The sequence below is a fragment of the Prunus avium genome, chromosome 4 (assembly GCF_965620075.1).
Source record: "Prunus avium chromosome 4, drPruAviu1.hap1.1, whole genome shotgun sequence".
Classification (NCBI taxonomy): Eukaryota; Viridiplantae; Streptophyta; class Magnoliopsida; order Rosales; family Rosaceae; genus Prunus; species Prunus avium.
The window spans coordinates 14,819,266-14,840,063 of NC_142287.1; the positions used below are offsets into that span (position 1 = coordinate 14,819,266).

At 36.4% G+C, this 20,798-nt stretch overlaps 2 protein-coding genes across 5 annotated transcripts; both read left to right on the forward strand.

The window, feature by feature from the left end:
• Positions 1-432: 432 nt before the first annotated feature.
• LOC110768460 (uncharacterized) lies at positions 433-4,269 on the forward strand. 2 transcript variants are annotated; one of them, XM_021972191.2, is made up of 4 exons: positions 433-759; positions 1,269-1,399; positions 3,207-3,311; positions 3,568-4,269. In XM_021972191.2, the coding sequence occupies exons 1-4, from the start codon at positions 682-684 to the stop codon at positions 3,989-3,991; spliced, it is 738 nt and encodes a 245-aa protein (XP_021827883.1). In that variant the 5' UTR covers positions 433-681; the 3' UTR covers positions 3,992-4,269. The 2 variants fall into 2 exon arrangements, with proteins under 2 accessions (XP_021827883.1, XP_021827884.1); XM_021972192.2 differs by lacking the exon at positions 433-759 and adding an exon at positions 794-1,169.
• An 8,338-nt stretch (positions 4,270-12,607) lies between these two features.
• LOC110768456 (Calcium-dependent lipid-binding (CaLB domain) family protein) lies at positions 12,608-14,898 on the forward strand. Of its 3 annotated transcripts, none has more exons than XM_088251380.1 (2): positions 12,611-12,949; positions 13,307-14,898. In XM_088251380.1, the coding sequence occupies exon 2, from the start codon at positions 13,477-13,479 to the stop codon at positions 14,587-14,589; it is 1,113 nt and encodes a 370-aa protein (XP_088107506.1). In that variant the 5' UTR covers positions 12,611-12,949; positions 13,307-13,476; the 3' UTR covers positions 14,590-14,898. The 3 variants fall into 3 exon arrangements, with proteins under 3 accessions (XP_088107505.1, XP_088107506.1, XP_021827878.1); XM_021972186.2 differs by having other exon boundaries at positions 13,409-14,898; XM_088251379.1 differs by having other exon boundaries at positions 12,608-14,898.
• The last annotated feature ends 5,900 nt before the right edge of the window (positions 14,899-20,798 follow it).

A 20,798-nucleotide genomic window follows, 5' to 3' on the forward strand; every position in this document is an offset into this window, starting at 1 on the left:
TGATCAAAGAGACTAGATCATCAGATATTTGGGTTAAAATGAAAAAAAAAGCTTAGCGCAACTAGAATAAGCATAATCAATTCACCATTATGTCATTCACTTTTACACGGAATCCAACGGTTGTGAAGCCGTGTGTACCCACGGTAGACTGAAGAATTTTCTTTCCATTAGAAGGAATATTACAAGAATATATTACCTAGACAAAAAAAGAGTTGGAAAAATGCAGCCGAAAGGCCACGTGTCGAAATATTGCACTCCCACATCTCACCACAAGCCCAACTGTCAGCTAACCTTACACCACCACAGGTCCACACAGTCCCAAAACGTCGGAACATTGAAATTCAATTTATTCAATTATTTATTTATTTATAAAACTAAATAAAAAACAATTTCTATTTATGTCATCCACAACTTTCTCCCTCTCTCTCTTCCTAGGGCTTTTCATCCCCAAACGAGGGCCTCTCTCTCTCTCTCTCTCTCTCTCTCTCAACCTTTTCTCTGTAGTATTATTTACTATGTAGGATAGAAGAATCAGAATAATTCTCCAGCATCTGCGTATTATATAGATATATATATTTATATAAATAATATATTATTACGAATATAAATTTTCTTCAGTTTTTCAGGCAGCATATAATTTAAGCTAGATCACTTAGAACATTTTCATCAAATCTAATCACAATGACTTCAGTCATCAACGTGGACGGTCAGGATCAGCTACTCAGCGATCTTAACAATTCATCCACCCAGCAACATCAGGTGCTTCTTCTCTCCTGTGTTCTTTCTTCTTGTTCTTCCGTCGGACCAGATCTAGTTCATTTTTTTGATCGATTTATTTATTTTCTGCGTTTTTTTTAATCGTAACCCTGTGATTGTTTACCGGGAAACTGAGGGTCAAAGAAAATTTTGTTGGGGGTGAATTGGACTTTCTGGAATTTCTCTCTTTCTGTGTTTTCCTGCATTTTCTACGCTGCCAAATGCCACAATTTTGACTGCGTCAAACTCTGGGTTTGATATCTTGGCTGTGAAGCAATTGAAATCCAATATTGAATACTTGGGTTCCTTGTTTTACTTTTCTACGCATTTTCTCAGCAACCGAACATCACAAAAAACATAAAATCACATTCGTTTTGAAATCTTTGAATTAGATATTTGGGTAATTATAAAAGGTTAGTGTATGATTCCATGCTCTAATGCGAAGTGTTTTCTTTCATTGGAGTTTTGAGTTTTCATTAAATTTGTTAAATTGGGGATTTTAAAATTTTCAGGGGGAAATGCAGAGCAACACAGACAACGTTGAAAAGAGATGTGGGAATCATGGTGGGGTGTGTGCAATATGCTTGGATGAGATTATGCTTCAAGAAACTGCTCTTGTAAAAGGTTGCGAGCATGCCTACTGGTTTGTCTTATCAGTCTCTTTTCTATTTAAATCTTGCGTTTCCTAAATTCAAAGTATTGGTCTGCTGCTTTTCGCTCGGTATCATAGTTGTGGTTTATGCATTTAGTGCTATAACTGTTCTGTGTTTCTGTAATGATGCTTTGGTCATTTACTCATTTGGTGTGTCTTTGTACAACTTCTCTGGTTACAATAGCCTCTTTGGCTATATGTGGTTATCTAATAACGGCCACTGTTTGTTTTTTCTGGGGTAGGGCTGACCAGGCTCTTAAAATTTCGTAATTTGGTGGTTTTTGTAAACATTTTATACAATAATTCATAGCCTCAAATGGTCTGATAATTCATTGTCTCATCAAGAATTGTGAGCAATGTCGTCAAAGGCTGTGATCTGAACACTTGTTTCCTGAGATAAGGCAATGTAACTGGCTAGCATCTCTTGTACTGATGCAAAGGCGAAAATCCTCAGTTGTTTAAGGTGCACATGCAACAGCAATACAAGTTTGTGGGTTAATGTATAAAAAGCCAGAAGCTACCAACCTATTATGTTTTTTTAAAGTTCCAAACTCAGTGGGTTTTAGTTGTATATTTGCATTTATTTTCGGGGTAAAATCCATGAGAAGCTACCAACCTATTATGTTTTTTTAGTTTCTGAATAAAATGTGAGGGACTTGTTCTCATGTTCTGAACGGCTTTTGTCCTTCTATTGACACATTTGCTCATTTTTCCTTTGTTTTAAGGATGACATATTTCTTATTGCTAATATGTGCACATTGTGCTGCACTGTTCAGGAGTAACTAGATAAATTCCATTGCTTCTTTATTGCATTTTGAGAGCATAGTCTAAAAGAGAGGTATGTCTGTCCCATGCTACTTTATCAATTTAATCTGGAGACTGTTTTATCTGCAGTTAAGACATTATAAAGCGTGCATTATTCTTGGTAGTTGATGATATTGAGAATGAGTGCTCATTTGAGCAGTCAATCTTACAATTTACATCAACCATCAAGTTTTCTGACCTTTCCTTTTTGCCCAAGGACTAAGTACCCTAGGTTCTCTATTTCCCCTGATTTGATAAGTTTTTCTTATTCACAACACATGTTAAGTTATGAAATCAATTATCCCTTATTTCTCCGTTTTCTGATTACTATTTCCACTAGGTTTTCCTTTATCATTAGGTTATAAATTTTGCATCTGTGAAGTCAAACGTTATTAGTGTTTTATTGGTGTCTATTTTATATAAATATTATGAGGTTTATCAAATTTCATTATCAAAGATTGACTATAGATGATATCATGGATGTTTTTAGTATTTAGAATATTATTTTTGACAATATATACAATGGATATGTGACTTACTCAAATGAAGATTCTTTATATTGTATTTCCTGTGGGTTACACAGTTAAAGTAACTACTCCTCAATGTAGACTTGATTGGTAGTGTTGTAAAAATTAAGGGTTCTAGAAACACGAGTTCATCAGATTTTCTGACGATTGTGGTATGGGAAATCAACACAGTAGGTGAACAAATATATGCATGGGGAGCAAGGCCTGTTCACAAATCAAACATAATTAGCTTCACCCTTGTTGATTGTATTGAAACTATTTATATGCGCATCATGGCTGCTGTGCTGGACTCCCTGTTGATATCTGCAAAGCCATAGCATTAGTTTTAGCTCTCGACTATACTCTTTCTGAGTTATCGCATGAAAAATAAAATAGAATGAAAGCCTGACACATGCTTTACTTTTTATTTGTTTTAAGCAACGGCATTGGCTGTGGTATTCATCATTTTTCATTTTTGTTATGTGCAGTGCAACCTGCATTCTTCGTTGGGTGACATACAGCCAAAAACCCACCTGCCCTCAATGCAAACATCCATTTGAGTTCCTGAATGTCCATCGTTCGCTTGATGGCAGGTATTTGAAGTCTTCTTGTTTCGCTTTATGTGCATATTTAGAAAGGGAGAAACATGGTTATGACTTATGAGAATACCTCCCAGTGGGAGATGGGGAAGACTTTTTGCATGTAAGAGTTATTTTGAGTAATTAGTTAGCAAATCACATAATACTTTCAAGGAGATGCTATTTTTTCAGTAATTAGTTGACATGCCTAAGGAAAGAAAGCATATATATGTTGTATTAACGCAACCTTCACATTTTTATGCTTTGACAGCATACAGGACTACATGTTCGAGGAGAGCGTGTGCTTACTTCTTAGAGCAAAATGGTTTGAGCCTCTGATTGTGGAGGAACGTGAAGATGTATATGATGACCCTGATGATTATTATTACCCCTACGAGGACGAAGAGGATGATGATCTGGATGAAGCTTACTTCAGCAGTTCATCGAGTATCCGAATCGGTAATCGAAGATGGGGAGATAATGGATATGTGAGAGGTGGGCGTCAAGAAGCAAGGCCTGTTCACAGATCAAACATAGAGGACTCGGGTGCTAGTTCGTCTCGTGAGCCTAGGAAGAAAGAGGCCGCAATGGATAAAACTGGGAGACGTGCGAAGCGGGCGCTTAAACGTGAAGCTGCTGATAAGGCTGCTGCAGCAAAACATCAGCAGCATTTGGCAAGGTTGGGCCGGAAGTAATTCCCTTTATGCAACTGCGTTATATGGCAGATATTGAAACCCTCCCACCCCATCTCCTGTACAGTAATTCCCTGACCTTTTATCTTTTGGGTTAAGATTGTATTTGCCGTAACTATGTGAAATAATGTAACCATCAGAGGGAAGGAAAAAGGAAAAAAAAGAGAAAAAAACAAAAAAACAAAAAACAAGGACGCGGTGAAATAATGACTGACTGGTCCGTGTATTCTTAAAAATTGTTCAGATTACATTTAACCAAAAAAAAAAAAAAGTTTCAGCTCCACGGTATCTCATTCTGCTTCTTTGCAAGTCAAGTTTCGATTGTTTTACTGTAACGCATTCCGAATTGTCTAACAAGCACGTCGTGACAAGCATGGGTTTACATACTTTAATATGTGGAAGAATATAGATCACTCTGGGCATGTTTACACGTTTACTTACCAAGAATGAGGGAAGACTTGTATTGGGAAGACTTGTATTGGGAAACTTAGAGAACTCAAAAAAATTAAAATTGGATCAACTACCCTCTAGCTTATTACATTGTTGATTTGCTTTTTATCATAAATGGTCCTTGAGGTTTGCAAAATTATCACTTTTTGTGCCTAACTGTTTTTGTGACACTAATGGTCCTTAATGTTACCCTCCACACATCAAAATGGTCCCCGTGCGCAGATCTATGAATAGGAGATGTTGTGCGAGTATCTACAGGACATAAATTATCAACAGGCTCTCAAAGCACGTTGAAAATTCGTCCTAGAGTAGCTCCGCCGACTGGAACACTTAGAGGAGCTCCGGTGTCAATCACTTCCATTCCTCTCTTTAGACCATCTGTAGCACTCATAGCTACAGCTCTAACTCGATTATTTCCTAATAATTGCTGTACTTCACAAGTCACATTAATTTGTTGACCAACAGCATCTCGACCCCTAACTACCAGAGCGTTGTAAATATTAGGCATTTTGCCCGTTGGAAAAGCGACATCCAATACCGGACCAATGATTTGAGCGATACGCCCCAAGTTTTTTTTTTTCAAGTGCGGGAACCCCAGGACCAGAAGTCGTAGGATTTATTCTCATAATAAAATATGTCGAAATGTTTTGCGAAAATTACTGAAATCAAAAATAAATTCGATAGCAAAACAAGTTAAGTTGATCGACCGTTAACTTTCGTCAAATTTTCTGTTACATTGTTGATGTGGTGCATGTGTGGAGCCCGCACATCCAGTGGTATAGAGCCACGTGGCTTTAAATAAAATAACATATATTTTAAATATTTTAAAACTTAAAATAAATTTATAAATAAAAAAAAAGAATTAAGTTTTTTTAAGATAAAAAAAAACCGTGCAACTACACTCAACGGTGTCCAAATTGTTAATAAGGTTCAGTCCTTGGTTAATGGATAGCTGCTTAGTTTTTTTTCCTAAAAAAAATTTAAATATTTTTAAAGTGTTTTTTTAAGGAATTTTAAGTTTTAAAAGTTATTTTATTTTATTTACAGCCGTGTGCCTTTATACCATTGGATGTGTGGGCTCCACACATGTGCCACATCAATTTAACAGAAAATTTGATGGAAGTTAACCGCAGGGACCATTTTGATGTGTGGAGAGTAACGTTAAGGACCATTAGTGTCACAAAAAAACGTTAGGCACGAAAGGTGATAATTTTGCAAACCGCAGGGATCATTTGTGATAAAAAAGCCTTGTTGATTTTGAGGGTACTTGATAACAAATTTTAAAGTAGAATTCATTTAATTTTTTATATATTATAGATTGAGTTATTTACAATAATACCTCTTGAGTTTTTCGGTGTTTTCACAAAATCCCATGAGGTTTTTGAAATTACATGAATACCCCTTAAGTTTTTAATTATTTTCATAAAACACCTTTCTGTAGATTTTCAATCAAAGATTGATGATTTTAAATAGGGTAATTTTCAGTTCACTACTATGAAGTTGTCTGTGTTTTAGAGTTCGATACAACAAGTTTTTTTTTGTCTCAATCGCATCCATAGCGTTTAATTCCATATTAATTTCATACATTCGTCAGTCAATCTGTCAGGACCTCCGTTAAAAGCTGACGTAGTACATCAAGTGGGCACTGTAATAAACGATTCCCACCAAAACGCTGACGTGGCTATCGATCCCCCCTCTCAGTCCATGTCATCCATGTCTGGGTCTTCTCAGTCATAAAAGGAAATGACAGTGAACTGCGACTATGTGTTGAGGGCGAAGAGATCACTTCGTGGACTAAAGCGAACCCTGGTGTTGAGGCCCAAAATGTCACAAGAAGTCCAAAGATATCTCAAGCCCAATATAACATATAATGTTGGTTATGCATTAATTCAAACTGTATTTTGTGAATTAATTTATGGGTATACTAGTGATTTGCCCCTTGAACTCCTACCTTACTTTCAATTAACCCCATATCCTTTTTTTTTAGAAAATTAAGGATATGAACTTCTTTTTTTCGCCAATTTCCCCCTTGCCGTCTAAATCCGCAACATTTCATCCAATTGGCCGTTAAATATAAGGGTAAAATAGTAATTTTGTACGTTAAAATAAATAAAAGATGAAAAATAAAATAAAAAATAGAAGATTGAAATAATAGTCATAAAATAAAAAATTGAAAACTCACTCACTCTCTCTCCCTCTCTCTCTCTCTCTCTCTCTCTTTCTACCTTCTTCTTTGAATTTCCAGAACCTCCTCATCTCCTTCTCTTCAAATCCAAATCCAAACTTTCTACTTCTTTGCATATCACCGTTTAAGCTCGAGCTGTTATTGAGGGTCTTTCTTTTGCTGCTGACCAAGGCTTTTCTCACATTTATGTTGACTCTGATTCCAAACCCCTTATTAATTGCTATTTGGGGAAAATTGCCAAGGGAGCCTGGGAACTCTATCAATCCTTGGGGTGTATCCAGGAGCTGAGGTCAAAGTTTACTAGTGTTTGCTGGGAGTGGATCCTAAGAGAAGCCAATGCTATGGCTGATGCAGTGATGACAATTGCAATCTGAGGGATGGGTACGGAAGTTTGGGTCGATCGACCCCCATCCTCTCACGCTTGCTGCCTCTGCAATGCGCCTGAAGAATTTTTGCATTCTTGATATGGCTATGATCTAGTTCTGTTTCTATGGCTCTGTTTTGGGCATGTTAGCCAGCAAAGACTCATTCAATTTGGGGACTTTTTGTTTTTTATTTTTTTGCTGGGTTTTAGGGTACTTTGGCTGTGTTGTGATGAGGTTGATGTGCTGGAAGAGATAGAGCTAGGGGAAGGGGGCGATAGGGTTGTTGGTTCAGTGTCTTTTTCTTCTTTTCTTTTTTTTTTTTGGGGTCAATTTTCTTCTTTTTCTTCAATTTTTAGATGTGGGGGTGGGTTGCGTTCGGGGAAGGGGGTGGGTCACTGGCTGCTGTGATGGAATTGGAGTGGTTGGTAGCCACACCTAGCCCTACCATCATCTTCCCTAATCCCTCTCACAAATACAACAACCAAACCACCACAACCACCATCATCTTCCCAACCCCCTTCTCCCCCCAAACTTCCATAGGTGTCTTGATAAGTTTTGGGATGAGGGAGAAAAAGGGCCCGGCATGGGGTGGCTGGGGTCTGGGGGAGTTGGTTTTGGTGGAAATCAGAATGAGAATTTTCATGTGGGAGAGAGAGTTGCTGTCAGCACTAGGTGGGTTGGGACTTTGGGTACCTGCTTTGGTTTTTCTTCCATTTTTATTTTTATTTTTCATACTTTTTAAGAGTAAAAAGTTTGAATCAGGTGGATTTGTATTTCCAAATCCTGTGAGCTTGGGGTTTGACAGAGGATTCAGTGAGAGAGATAGAGATGAGCTCGGCCATATTTTTTTTTTCTTCTTTTTTTTTTTAAAAAATTTTTTCCAAAAAAAGAAATTTATTTTTAATGATTTAACAGAAAATTGGATGAAATGTTGATGATTTAGACGGCAGGGGGGAAATTGGCAAAAAAAAAAAAAAGTTCATATCCTTAATTTTCTAAAAAAAAAGGATAGGGGGCTAATTGAAACTTAGGTACAAGTTCAGGGGGTATTTCACTAGTAAACCCTTAATTCATTGAATAAATATAGAAATAATGTACATGCCATGCCAAGCCAATAATACATTTTCCTATACTAAACCACCCGACAAGCTTAAGTGGGCCAAAGCCACATACATCGTTGGGGCTTGCTGAGTGGGTTGTGGTATGGATGGTTACGAGTGTTCATGAGGCCCATTGATGGTCCAAGGAATGGAAGTTTTGGGCAGCTTGGGAGCACCAAACTCATGCTCATTTCTTGAGCCCAAATATATGGGTAAGCATAAGAGAGAAAAAATAGCCCAGCACCTTAGAGAAATGGCTTAGCACCTTAGAAAATATCCTAGCACCCTATTAAAACCAAGTCAAAACCAAGCCATCGTTAAAACCAAGTGAAACCCATGTGCACGGGTTGCTGGAAGTGAGACACCTTTTAGACCAGCAACCTTACCCATTGTTTCCTCTACAAGCTTTGGTAGGAAAACTAGGAGGAAAAGCAAGAGGCGCCTCACCCAGGATGGAAGAAGTCAGCTGTAGGAAAACCTTTGGCAAAATTTGCTTGGATTAAGGAATTTTCACCAAAAAGGATTGAATCGAAGGAAGTGAAGGGAAATGGAGGAGAAGACTTGGCAAAATTTGGGGAAAGTGAGCTAGGGTTCCTGAACTAGAAGGGGCTTCTAGTGCCTATAAAATGGGGCACCTTCTACCTAGCGAAAAAACCATCCAGAGCACGACTAAGCAATCGTCAAGCTATTGGAAAATTTTCTCAAGCCACCCATCCTTTTATCCCCATCTCTCCCTTTATTCCCTCATCAAATCTTCCCAAATGTCCCTCTCCCCTTGCTCTGAACCTCTGTTTTCCATAAGAAATCCAAGCTTTCTCTAAAATTGCTAAACTCATGGAGGCTTAGCTCCCTCACCACAAGTCTGTCATGCCAAGCTCTTCCATATTAATTCACTAAAACATGCTCTCATGTCAAGCCTGTATAGTCTCTATACAATATGAACTCTTTTCGGAGCTGTCATATGCCAATAGCTGCCAAATACTTCATCTTCTCCAGCACATTTGTTCCAACACTATTCTCACTTTAAGAAGAGCATTTCCAACACAGTAAAATCAATCAAAATCATTCTAGTACCTATTATACATCAAAACTTGCGAGGAGCCATTAAAGATGACCAGAATATTCCCTAAGAATCAGCATTCTTTAGGGATATTTTGGGGCCTAGTCCTTGAACCCAAGCAAAGGGGCAACTTCACTCTCTCTTTATAGCGGCCCAAGTCCACCTAAAGCTATTGGAACAAAAAGGCCCCCACACATGGTAGGAGGTTTGATACGTGCACAAAGGTAATTTTAACTATGTTTCATGTAAAATTGATGTGGCTCTTATGTGTTTTTGGGTGAAAGGGAATAATTTGGACTATGTTTGTAGATAAGTGATTGATGCTCCTTCTAGGTGTGGTATGATGCAGAGGACTCCCCACGTACAAAGAAGTTGATAGGTGGCTTGCTTCAGAGGATTTAAAAGATGGATGCTGAGATGCTACAAATTCGTGCAAGGGAGAGGAAACTCTGGTTCTTTTTAGTTGTGTCTTGGATGCTGGTTGTTGCTTTGATGATAAAAGGGAAATAGGTCCCTTAAGGATTAGGGGTTAGTGGTACATGTAAGGGAAAGGTACTGATTTAGTGTTTAGATTTAGGAGTCATATGTATTGGAATTAGATGAAATGGTTGTGTAATGCACTGCAACTTTATGTAATGGCTGTGTAATGACCTGAAATCATTGAAAGGAAATGGTCTTTTGCTGCACAAAAACTAATAAGCTCAACAACATTCCAATGCATAAAATAAAAATGGTCTTCAACCATCAAATTACATCATTGAGATCCATCAAAATAACAAGAAAAGTTGCCCACCACACCTCCAGCCATCAACCCACCCCAAATCGCATAACCCCTCCTCTCCCCTTTGAAGGAAGTTGAGGTTCCACCCCAAAATCAATTGGCAATGGGAGGAGTAGCTTAACTCCTTATAAGCCCTTGATAGGTTTCTCAACTTTCCAATGTTGGACTTTTTACCTTCACATTCTCACACGCTCCCGCACATGTGGCAAATTTTGAAGGCTAGTACGTGGACAACACATATTGGGTGACGTGAAGCACATGTGGCCATTAGGCTTTCACAAGTGGGCTAACCCGCTCTGATACCATGAAGGAAGTTGAGGTTCCACCCCAAAACCAATTGGCAATGAGGGGAGTAGCTCAACTCCTTATAAGCCCTTGTTAGGTTTCTTAACTTTCCAATGTGAGACTTTTTACCTTCACATTCTCACACCCTCCCCTCTCTGTGTCTTTCTCCCCAACACGATAGACAATTATATAGTGGCTAACCAGTTTCAGATATTAAAAAAAGAAAAAAGAAAAAAATTAGTTCTTTTCTTTTCTTTTGCTTAGTTGCTTCCTTGCCATCTCATGCTTAGCAGCATCAGCAGCCATGGCTTCAACTTAACCCAATTATTATCGTCTGGGTATGGGGATTTGGTGTTGTGTGTGCGAGGGAGAGAGAGTGAGTTGGGGATGGGGGGGGGGGGGGGGGGAGGGGGGCTAGGCTGCGAGAGAGTTGGGTCAAAGTTGGACGGGGAAGAAGGGAAGAGAGAGGGATAGAGAGATCAGTGGGGGAGTGGGAGGCATAAGGGGAAAGAAAAGCCATGTAATTCTTGAATAATCTAATATATGAAACTGGTTAACCAATGATTTTTTGAGTTTACTTTCTTTTCTTTTTCTTAATTGTTTAATTTTTTAATTTATATTAATTTAGAAAACAAAAAATGACTAAACACTTAAAAGGACTAATTTGCCCCTCACTTTGACCCAAAAAAGTAACAGAAGTTACTTAAGGACTTTTGTTACAAACTGAAGTGGAGTTGAGGTACTGTGGAAGCCATTTTGAAAGTTAAAGGACTAAAGCTCAAGTTGATACAAAGTTTAGGGACCATAGCTCCTAAAAAGCTTATAGATAAACACTATAAATTGGTTTTTGAAAAAAAAAAAAAACCCAAAAATAGCCAGTTGTCCCTTTTTCATTTTAGTTTAATTGTTTGTTATTTATGAGCTGGTTCAAAAATTTTCTGTTAGAATTTAGGTGATGAAGGGTTTTTCATAATTTGGGCCCTATTTATGGCTTATATGTGGACCTCCCTATAAAGATTACATATTGTGTTGGTTTTCCTTTTTATGCTACTTCCATCAGATTTAATATTATTGCTTTGCTTTTGTGCAGATGCTTGACAGACGTGAAATTTCAGAAGCCTGTTATTGTTTACAATTACCCTAAAGATATCAAAGCATTCTGCATGAGGCTCAATGATGATTCTGAGACAGTGGCTGCCATGGATGTCCTGGTACCAAAGGTGGGCAAGGCATTTTCCTCCTCTCAACTGTTCTAACTATCTTTGAGTCCCCGTTCCACACTCTGTTGTGTACTTTAGCATTTTGCATCTCTTAATTTGCATGTATACACGTACGTTTATGTTTTAATTTTTCATTTTCAGGTGGGAGAGTTGATAGGGGGAGGCTAAAAGGAAGAGCTTTTCGATGATCTCCACAACAAGTACGCATGATTTTACAATCAACATACAGAGGGGCAAATTTCAGTATCTTTAGTTCATTTTTCGGCGAGGCTTGCACCTCTGTGGGTCCGCCAAATGTTGCTTTATTGTTTTTTTGGGCTGACTTAGTCTCCAGACTGCATGAAAATGGTCACTGGTCTTAAATCACACAAGTCCAGTCACTAATTGGTTTTAGTTCTTCCATTGATTGGGAGGCCTGGCCTTACATCATGTGACCAATCATTCAAATATGGCAGCTTATTTGGACAAATATTAACTTCATTTTCAACAATGTGAAGTCAAGTCATAAAGGAACACAAAAATCTTCGGAGCAAGTTATGAGAAATAGATGCTCAAATTGAATGCCACTAATGAGCTGGAGCTGCCAGATTGTGGCTTGTCTGTTCCTTCCAATTTGAAATGCACCATGGTTCCGTCACTCATTTGTGCATAATTGATTTCTGGTTATTGACGGGACCACATGCATGAACACATAGAAATTACCCCGAGTGCTAATGGTTGAGCACAGCAAAATCCTTGTCTGAGTGTTTTTCATCTTTATTTATTTATGCTCATATGAACCACATGCAATATGTTTTTAGTGCTTTCCTCTTCATTCATGCTCATATCAACCATGGAGATTTATAATTTATAGGGCAAGGCCAAAAGGGATTATTTCCAAATCATGACATGTATCTGTACCACATGGAGGTATGGGATTGTTGAGACATTTTCTTGCCACAGGAGAGAGAGAGAGAGAGAGAGAGAGAGAGAGAGAGAGAGAGAGAGAGAGAGATGATAATAACTTTGGAGAGCATCTCAGCGTGAGAAAGGTGGGGAGATTGATAATGAAGATGGGGCCAAGTGGGGGCCTCCAATTCCCTGAGTGGAGCAAGTTAGACATTAGAAGTGGAAGCTGTAATGCCAAGCAAAGCAACCCTTTCAAAAATCACTATCCTTCACCCACCCCCAAAAGAAAGTGCATGACGAAAAAGTGGTTAAAAAACAACCATAACATCATCAATTTTTTCTTTGATTTACATTCTTCTCTTTATTCCCACCTACTATCATACCCACCACTAAGCAACCTCCACAATTCCACAGTAACTCTCTCTCTCTCTCTCTCTCTCTCTCTCTGAAGGCTCAATTGGTACAACCTTTTTTTTTGTGAAAAATGCTTTGCTTCAATTTATAGATTGATCCTTTAAAACTTCTTCTAGAACCCACAGATTTGCAGAAATATAGTTGCAGAAGCAGGCCTCCAATGTATTGTTAATAGTCAATCTGCTATCTGAGAAAATTACAGCTTCTGCGTAGGTGTGCTCTCTCTCTCTCTCTCTCTCTCTCTCTCTCTCTCTCTCTCTCTCTCTCTCTCTCGCCCTCTCATTAAACCTCTTACATTGCTTTAAACACCCACGTTTTAAGCACGAAAGCAAACTTGTCCAGAATATTATATTGATCACTTTATCAATCATCTATATCAACTCTGTTTCTGTTCTGTTCTACCATTCTTCTAGCTTTCTTGCTTACCAAACAGAAAATATTAGAATATCCTCAAGGGAAAGAAGCTATATTCTGATCTGATGGAATCATTCAATCAGACAACTGGGTTCCGGTACAACCTGAATTCAAACACAATAGGTGATGTAAATGGTGATTCTGATCACTTTTCAGGGATTCTTGAAATATACGCTCATCATGCTAGGAACATTCACAACATATGCATCTATGAAAATCAAGATGTCTATGCAAAATTTTCTCTAACTTACAATCCAGATGAGACTCTCTCAACTAGGATCATCAATGGAGGTGGCAAGAACCCCGAATTCAACGAAAACTTGAGGATGAAAATCACTCAACTTGATGCTGTCCTCAAATGTGAGATTTGGATGCTTAGCAGGGCCAGAAACTACATGGAAGACCAGCTTTTGGGATTCACTTTGGTCCCAATTTCACATGTGATTGGCAAAGGAAAGGTAACTCAAGATTATAGTCTGTCTTCCACTGATCTCTTCCATTCCCCAGCTGGAACTGTCAAATTGAGTCTTTCTCTCAACACATCTTTGCCTATTAAACCCTCCACTAGTTCGTTATCCGAATCATCTGCTAACTCATCCATAACTTCCGAAGTTGTGTTGCTTGATCGAAAAGTATCAGAAGTGGTATTAGACCCGGTTGAGTATTCGAGGATCGAATTCCCGGATATCGATGTAGTAAAGGAGAGTCAGCAAATGGTGACTGAGTATTTTAACTTGACAAGGCATGGCTGTGCTTGGAGACCTGGTTCCCAAGGACTTGGCTCGTTTCTTCATCTCGGTGCATCTCCTCAGCCTGCTGCTGATCATGACTATGAAATGACTGTGAGTTCAAATGTAGGAAACCAGGGTGAACCCGTTTCTCCTAATGGCAGTGGGAGCATCCACAACTCTGGCTTCTTAAGTTCCACCACAACAAGCTTGAGTGATGATCGAAACTCCGCCGATTCAATCGAGAAAAAGAATCGCGTGACTGCTGAGTCATCGAATTCTACCAACACTTGTGTCACCACGGGAGCAGCTAATCAAGGTTCTGCTGCTTGTCCAGACACTCCAACCTCAAGGAAGGGAAGAGAAGCTGTAGACACAAAGGATGCGAATTTCTCAGGAAAGGAAGAGGAGAGCAGCAAGGAAAAGACGGTTGGTTCTGGTCAATACGGTCAGGTGTTTTCGGCTCCACTCGGGAACATAAACATGGAGGCCGCCGAGCAGTCTGCAATGCAGCAACAAATAGTGGACATGTACATGAGAAGCATGCAACAGTTTACTGAGTCTTTGGCAAAGATGAAGCTCCCAATGGATCTTGATAAAGCGGAATGTGAAGACCGTGGCGAAGTGATTCCTACCCATAACAAAAATTTAGAACTTGATAAGAAGAAGGATGGATCGCGGGTGTTCTATGGTAGCCGAGCCTTCTTCTGACTGCTAATTGAGATGCTGCAGGACAACATTGAGTTTAATTTATCCAAAACTGATTTTCATAGGCTGCAATATTACATTTGATGAGATATTTGGCTTCATTTTAGTCATGTTTAACTTGTTTCCCTGGCTGATGTATGTGAATACTTTTTCTCTTCAAATTCAGATGCAGTTGTTGCCTTAACTGCCACAAACAACACAAGATGTTAATCATCTGTTAAGCAGAAGTAGTCATGGTGATGGTAATGTAATTTTTAATTTGATTACTTAAAAAGAAAAAACAGAAAAAGTGATTTTCATTTGTGTTCTGCAGCTTCTGCTTTTGAATGAACGTCATTTGGTGGTTTGTAAACCTTGGCTCTAATCAGGGCATTTCATTTAGTCTTATACAAATGCAATATTATTAATAAACAGACCCTTATTTATCCCAACCATTTGAGGTTTTCCATTGTGATCATGTTCTTCTCCCAATTAACTCTATTTAGGGCCTTTTAAATTTTCTGGATTTCTCTGTTTTAAGGTGCAAACAAATTAAAATATTTTGTCTTCTGAAGCTATTTGCAGAAGGGATTTTTGTAGAAATGTCACCTGAACTTATACATCAGTTTCAATTTGTCACCTTAAAGAAAAATTTAAGCAAAATGTCACTTTAAGTTTTCAAAATCCATGATTTGTCACCTGACTTTAACATCATCCAATTTTCCATCCATTTGGAAGGGTATTTTTGTCTTTCCAATATGTAAACCCTCTTGCTTGGAAAGACTAAAATACTTTTCAAATGGATGGAAAATTGGTTGATGAAATCATGGATTTTGAAAACTTAAGATGACATTTTGTTTAAATTTTTCTTTAAGGTGACAAATTGAAATTGATGTATAAGTTCAGGTGACATTTCTACAAATATCCCTTTGTAGAATGAAATAACAACTGGGTTCCCACATGTTCAGCCAAACCCTAATTTATCCAAGCCTTAACTTTGACCCACCACATCTTCAAGACAATTATTTCTCCACTATACATGTGGTCTGAAGGAAATAGTGTCCCTAGAATGCAAGGTCCCAAACTTCAACTCTATTCATTTGACTGGACTGAGTGCGCTCCAAGATATGAACCACCAACTTTACGAAATTAAATGAGATCTAATTCTAGAATGTAAAAAATGGGTTATGGTGGAGAAAGATGACAGCACAAATGAAGAGGAAGAGGAAGAGAAAATAATATAACACGAAGGATGCCTTGTAAACCGTTTTCAAACAAAAAAATGAAAGAAAAAAATAATTTGCAAATTGAAGATATGAGAATATGAACTTAGTTCGAAAATGATTTAAGAGAACAAAGACAATTAAAACGTGTCTTAGTACATAAAAACTTTCCAAAGTATCATACGTAATAGAGTTAAGAACATAAAAAACCCTCAAGTCAACTATTTATGAACTCATACACAAACTCCTACAAACTCTACATTTGACCTATCCCATCGGTGGGTTGCTTCACTAATGTGGACTCCATGTGGATTAAAAGTAATAAAAACAATAATGAAAAAAAATCTTTTAAAATGATTAAAAAATAAGAATTAAATTTAAAAAAAATTTAAAACTTAAATTGAATTCTTTTTTCTGAGCTTTGCTATTCATACTCGCTTGAGTGACTATGACAATACTTGCTATCCACGTGTATCATCAAATAAGTTCCCAATGCTCAAAGGGACCTTCTATAGTGCACCAGGTGCACCCATGCTCCATTTTTCCTTTATGATGAGCCCATAATTTTTTAAAAATTGGTTACCGGTTATACAAGTTGTCAAGTTTTCACTTTTTATTAATATTTAACGCAAATGCAGTTGCGTAAGGGTTATGCAATTATGTCCTTCATGTTTGACAATTGGCATTGACATTTTATTTTTCAATTGAGTTTATTCTTTTTGACTCACAATGACATGCTTATGAATTTCAATGGTATTTGTTTACTTTTATAAATCTAAAGTTACCGTTTTAGACACTCTTTTTTTATGAGAACTATTTGACTTTTTTTTTCTTCAGATTTCAATGTGTCACCTAATTGTAGCTTTACTCAAGTTCATTATGATTTGCTTATTTTATTTATTTGAATAATGATGGCTAGTTATGGTTAATTCCTCTGCATTTTATGCCTAGTTTGTAAAAATCAATTGAGGTTGATAGTTTTAATTTTTGTTTCTTTTGTTTCATAGAATTGGTGAATGCGCATCAACATTTATTTGAGAGCTTGAAAGTCTTTATCCATAAAAAATTTTCACCTCGAGTTTTGTCTATGTAATTGGTTGAAATCAATTTCTAAAATAAGAACTATATTACTTGTTGAACTCTATGTTACATGGTTGTACTTTTGTAGACATCCACGAAGTATTATAAATTTATATTCTTTTCCTAACATGACCATGGATTTTATAGTACATGGTTAGGATTAAAAGTCAAGAAAAATAAGTATAAAAGTAGAAAGTCTACAAGTTTTCTTGTAGATTACAAGATTTTCAGTTGTGTTTACAAGGATAATGACATAATTTTACTCCTCTGAAGTCCCACTACTACAAAAAGGGAAAAAGACGACCAGAAAAAGACGACGGTAGAACAAAAAACCGTCGTTGTTTTTAAAAAGACGACGGTAACAAAAAACCGTCGTGGATAAGTGACTTAAACAACTAAAAAATGGAGATACTGTTGAGAATTTTTTTATAACGACGCACACAAAAAAAAAAGCGTCGTCTTATTAAAAAGCTTTTCTTCAGAGTTAAAATCTGACCAAAAAACAACGACAGCAGGTATGACAAGCGTCGTCTTTTAAAAATCAAGTGTCCTTTTTTTGGTAAAGACATGGTTGTTTTGAAAGAACTGTCATCTATTATAAGTAAAGATGACGGTTTTTTTTATAAAAAGGGTCGTCTATTATATGTAAAGACGACGGTTTTTGTATAAAAGGGTCGTCTATTATATGTAAAGACGACGGTTTTTTTATGAAAAGGGTCGTCTATTATTAAGTAAAGACGACGGTTTTTTTTATAAAAAGGGTCGTGTATTATGAAGTAAAGACGACCCTTTTTATATAAAAAGGGTCGTCTATTATGAAGTAAAGATGACGGTTTTTTTTTAAAAAGGGTCGTCTATTATGAAGTAAAGATGACGGTTTTTTAAAAAAAGGGTCGTCTATTATATGAAAAGATGACGGTTTGTTTTTAAAAAGGGTCGTCTATTGTGAAGTAAAGATGACGGTTTTTTAAAAACAAGATTTAACGGTTATTTCAACTCTGATTTTGATGATTTTTTACAGCTACACTCCTTGACCCTATATGAATACAATGACTGCATTCGATCGCCAATTTAAAATATTTACACTAGTGAATACCACAAAATCTTATGTTATATTTAATGAAAGTATAAATAAACTCTTAATTGTTAGTGAATATATTGTTTTGATGGCATATGCATTCTATGAAACTAGTTTCAACGATCCAACTGTCAAATTTGTTTGTTTACACTTCGAGATCATATACGCCAAAAATCGAAAAAAAAATAAATAAATCAGAGATCAAGTAACGGGACAAAACATTTCGATGGTTATAAACGAAAAATCAAGATTTAACGGTTATTTCAACTCTGATTTTGATGATTTTTTATAGCTACACTCCTTGACTCTATATGAATACAATGACTGCATTCGATCGTCAATTTAAAATATTTACACTAGTGGATACCACAAAATCTTATGTTATATTTAATGAAAGTATAAATAATCTCTTAATTGTTAGTGAATATATTGTTTTGATGGCATACGCATTCCACGAAACTAGTTTCAACGATCCAACCGTCAAACTTGTTTGTTTACACATCGAGATCATATACGCCAAAAATCGGAAAAAAAAATAAATCAGAGATCAAGTAACGTGGCAAAATATTTCGACGGTTATAAACGAAAAATCAAGATTTAACAGTTATTTCAACTCTGATTTTGATGATTTTTTACAGCTACACTCCTTGACCCTATATGAATACAATGACTGCATTCGATCGTCAATTTAAAATATTTACACTAGTGGATACCACCAAATCTTATGTTATATTTAATAAAAGTATAAATAAACTCTTAATTGTTAGTGAATATATTGTTTTGATGGCATACGCATTCTACGAAACTAGTTTCAACGATCCCACCGTCAAATTTGTTTGTTTACACTTCGAGATCATATACGCCAAAAATCGGAAAAAATAAACATTCAGAGATTAAGTAATAGGACAAAACTTTTCGACGGTTATAAACGAAAAATCACGATTTAACGGTTATTTCAACTTTGATTTTGATGATTTTTTACAGCTACACTCCTTGACCCTATATGAATACAATGACTGCATTCGATCTTCAATTTAAAAGATTTACACTAGTGGATACCACAAAATCTTATGTTATATTTAATGAAAGTATAAATAATCTCTTAATTGTTAGTGAATATATTGTTTTGATGGCATACGCATTCTACGAAACTAGTTTCAACGATCCAACTGTCAAACTTGTTTGTTTACACATCGAGATCATATACGCCAAAAATCGGAAAAAAAAAAAAATCAGAGATCAAGTAACGTGACAAAACATTTCGACGGTTATAAACGAAAAATCAAGATTTAACGGTTATTTCAACTCTGATTTTGATGATTTTTTATAGCTACACTCCTTGACCCTATATGAATACAATGACTGCATTCGATCGTCAATTTAAAATATTTACACTAGTGGATACCACCAAATCTTATGTTATATTTAATAAAAGTATAAATAAACTCTTAATTGTTAGTGAATATATTATTTTGATGGCATACGCATTCTACGAAACTAATTTCAACGATCCAACAGTCAAACTTGTTTGTTTACACATCGAGATCATATACGCCAAAAATCGGAAAAATAAATAAATCAGAGATCAAGTAACGGGACAAAACATTTCGACGGTTATAAATGAAAAATCAAGATGTAACGGTTATTTTAACTCCGATTTTGATGATTTTTTACAGCTACACTCCTTGACCCTATATGAATACAATGACTCAATTTGATCTTCAATTTAAAATATTTACACTAGTGGATACCACAAAATCTTATGTTGTATTTAATGAAAGTATAAATAAAAAAGGGTCGTCTATTGTGAAGTAAAGATGACGGTTTTTTAAAAAAAAGGGTCGTCTATTATGAAGTAAAGATGACGCTTTTTAAAAAAAAGGGTCGTCTATTGTGAAGTAAAGATGACGCTTTTTTTAAAAAATGGTCGTCTATTATGAAGTAAAGACGACCCTTTTTATATGAAAATGGTCGTTTATTATGAAGTAAAGACGACCCTTTTTATATAAAAAGGGTCGTCTATTATATGTAAAGACGACTCTTTTTATATGAAAATGGTCGTCTATTATGAAGTAAAGATGACCCTTTTTATATAAAAAGGGTCGTCTATTATATGTTAAGATGACGGTTTTTTTTAAAAGCGTCGTCTTTTAAAACACGCTAAAAAATGGCCGCTTAAGTGAATTCGCGCTCGACAAATTTTCAAATTTTCACCCGTCTTTGAAAACCTTATCTCTCATTAACAAGCGTCGTCTTTTAAAACATGTTGTTAATATTATGTTAACTCGCAATTGTACGGGGCAATTAGTAGTATAGCAAGATAAGTACGAGGTCGTACCCACGAAGACTGAGAAGTTAAAACTAGTTATGTACTTAGATTACCAAATTCAAGAAAGTAGGAGGTTATGTCTAAAACAGAATTTAAAACAAGAGTGGTTGTGATTGTTGAACAAAAGAAGCAAAATGAAATTGCAAACAAAAACAAGTAAACAAATGTAACAAAGAGTGGTTTTAAGAGTTGGAAAACAGATTTTGAGACTAGGGCATTCGAATCACCATAACAATTCAATTCTGGGTTATAAAGATTCAAGTAACAAGTCTAATTCAGATTCAAAGATTGATTCTAGCTAAAGTATGATTAGGCCATGGTGTTTGGTCCTAACCTTGTGTTCCTAATTCCCTAATTTGATCATTTGTTGTCTAACCTAAAATTAAGCATTAGGAACCCATTAAGCATAGAAGAACATTTTAAACAACCAAGTATGTATCTAATCCCTGTTGTCGAATGTCCATACATACTCTTCCTATTCATAGTTCAATTCGAATTAAAGCATGGTGTATACTCTTAATTC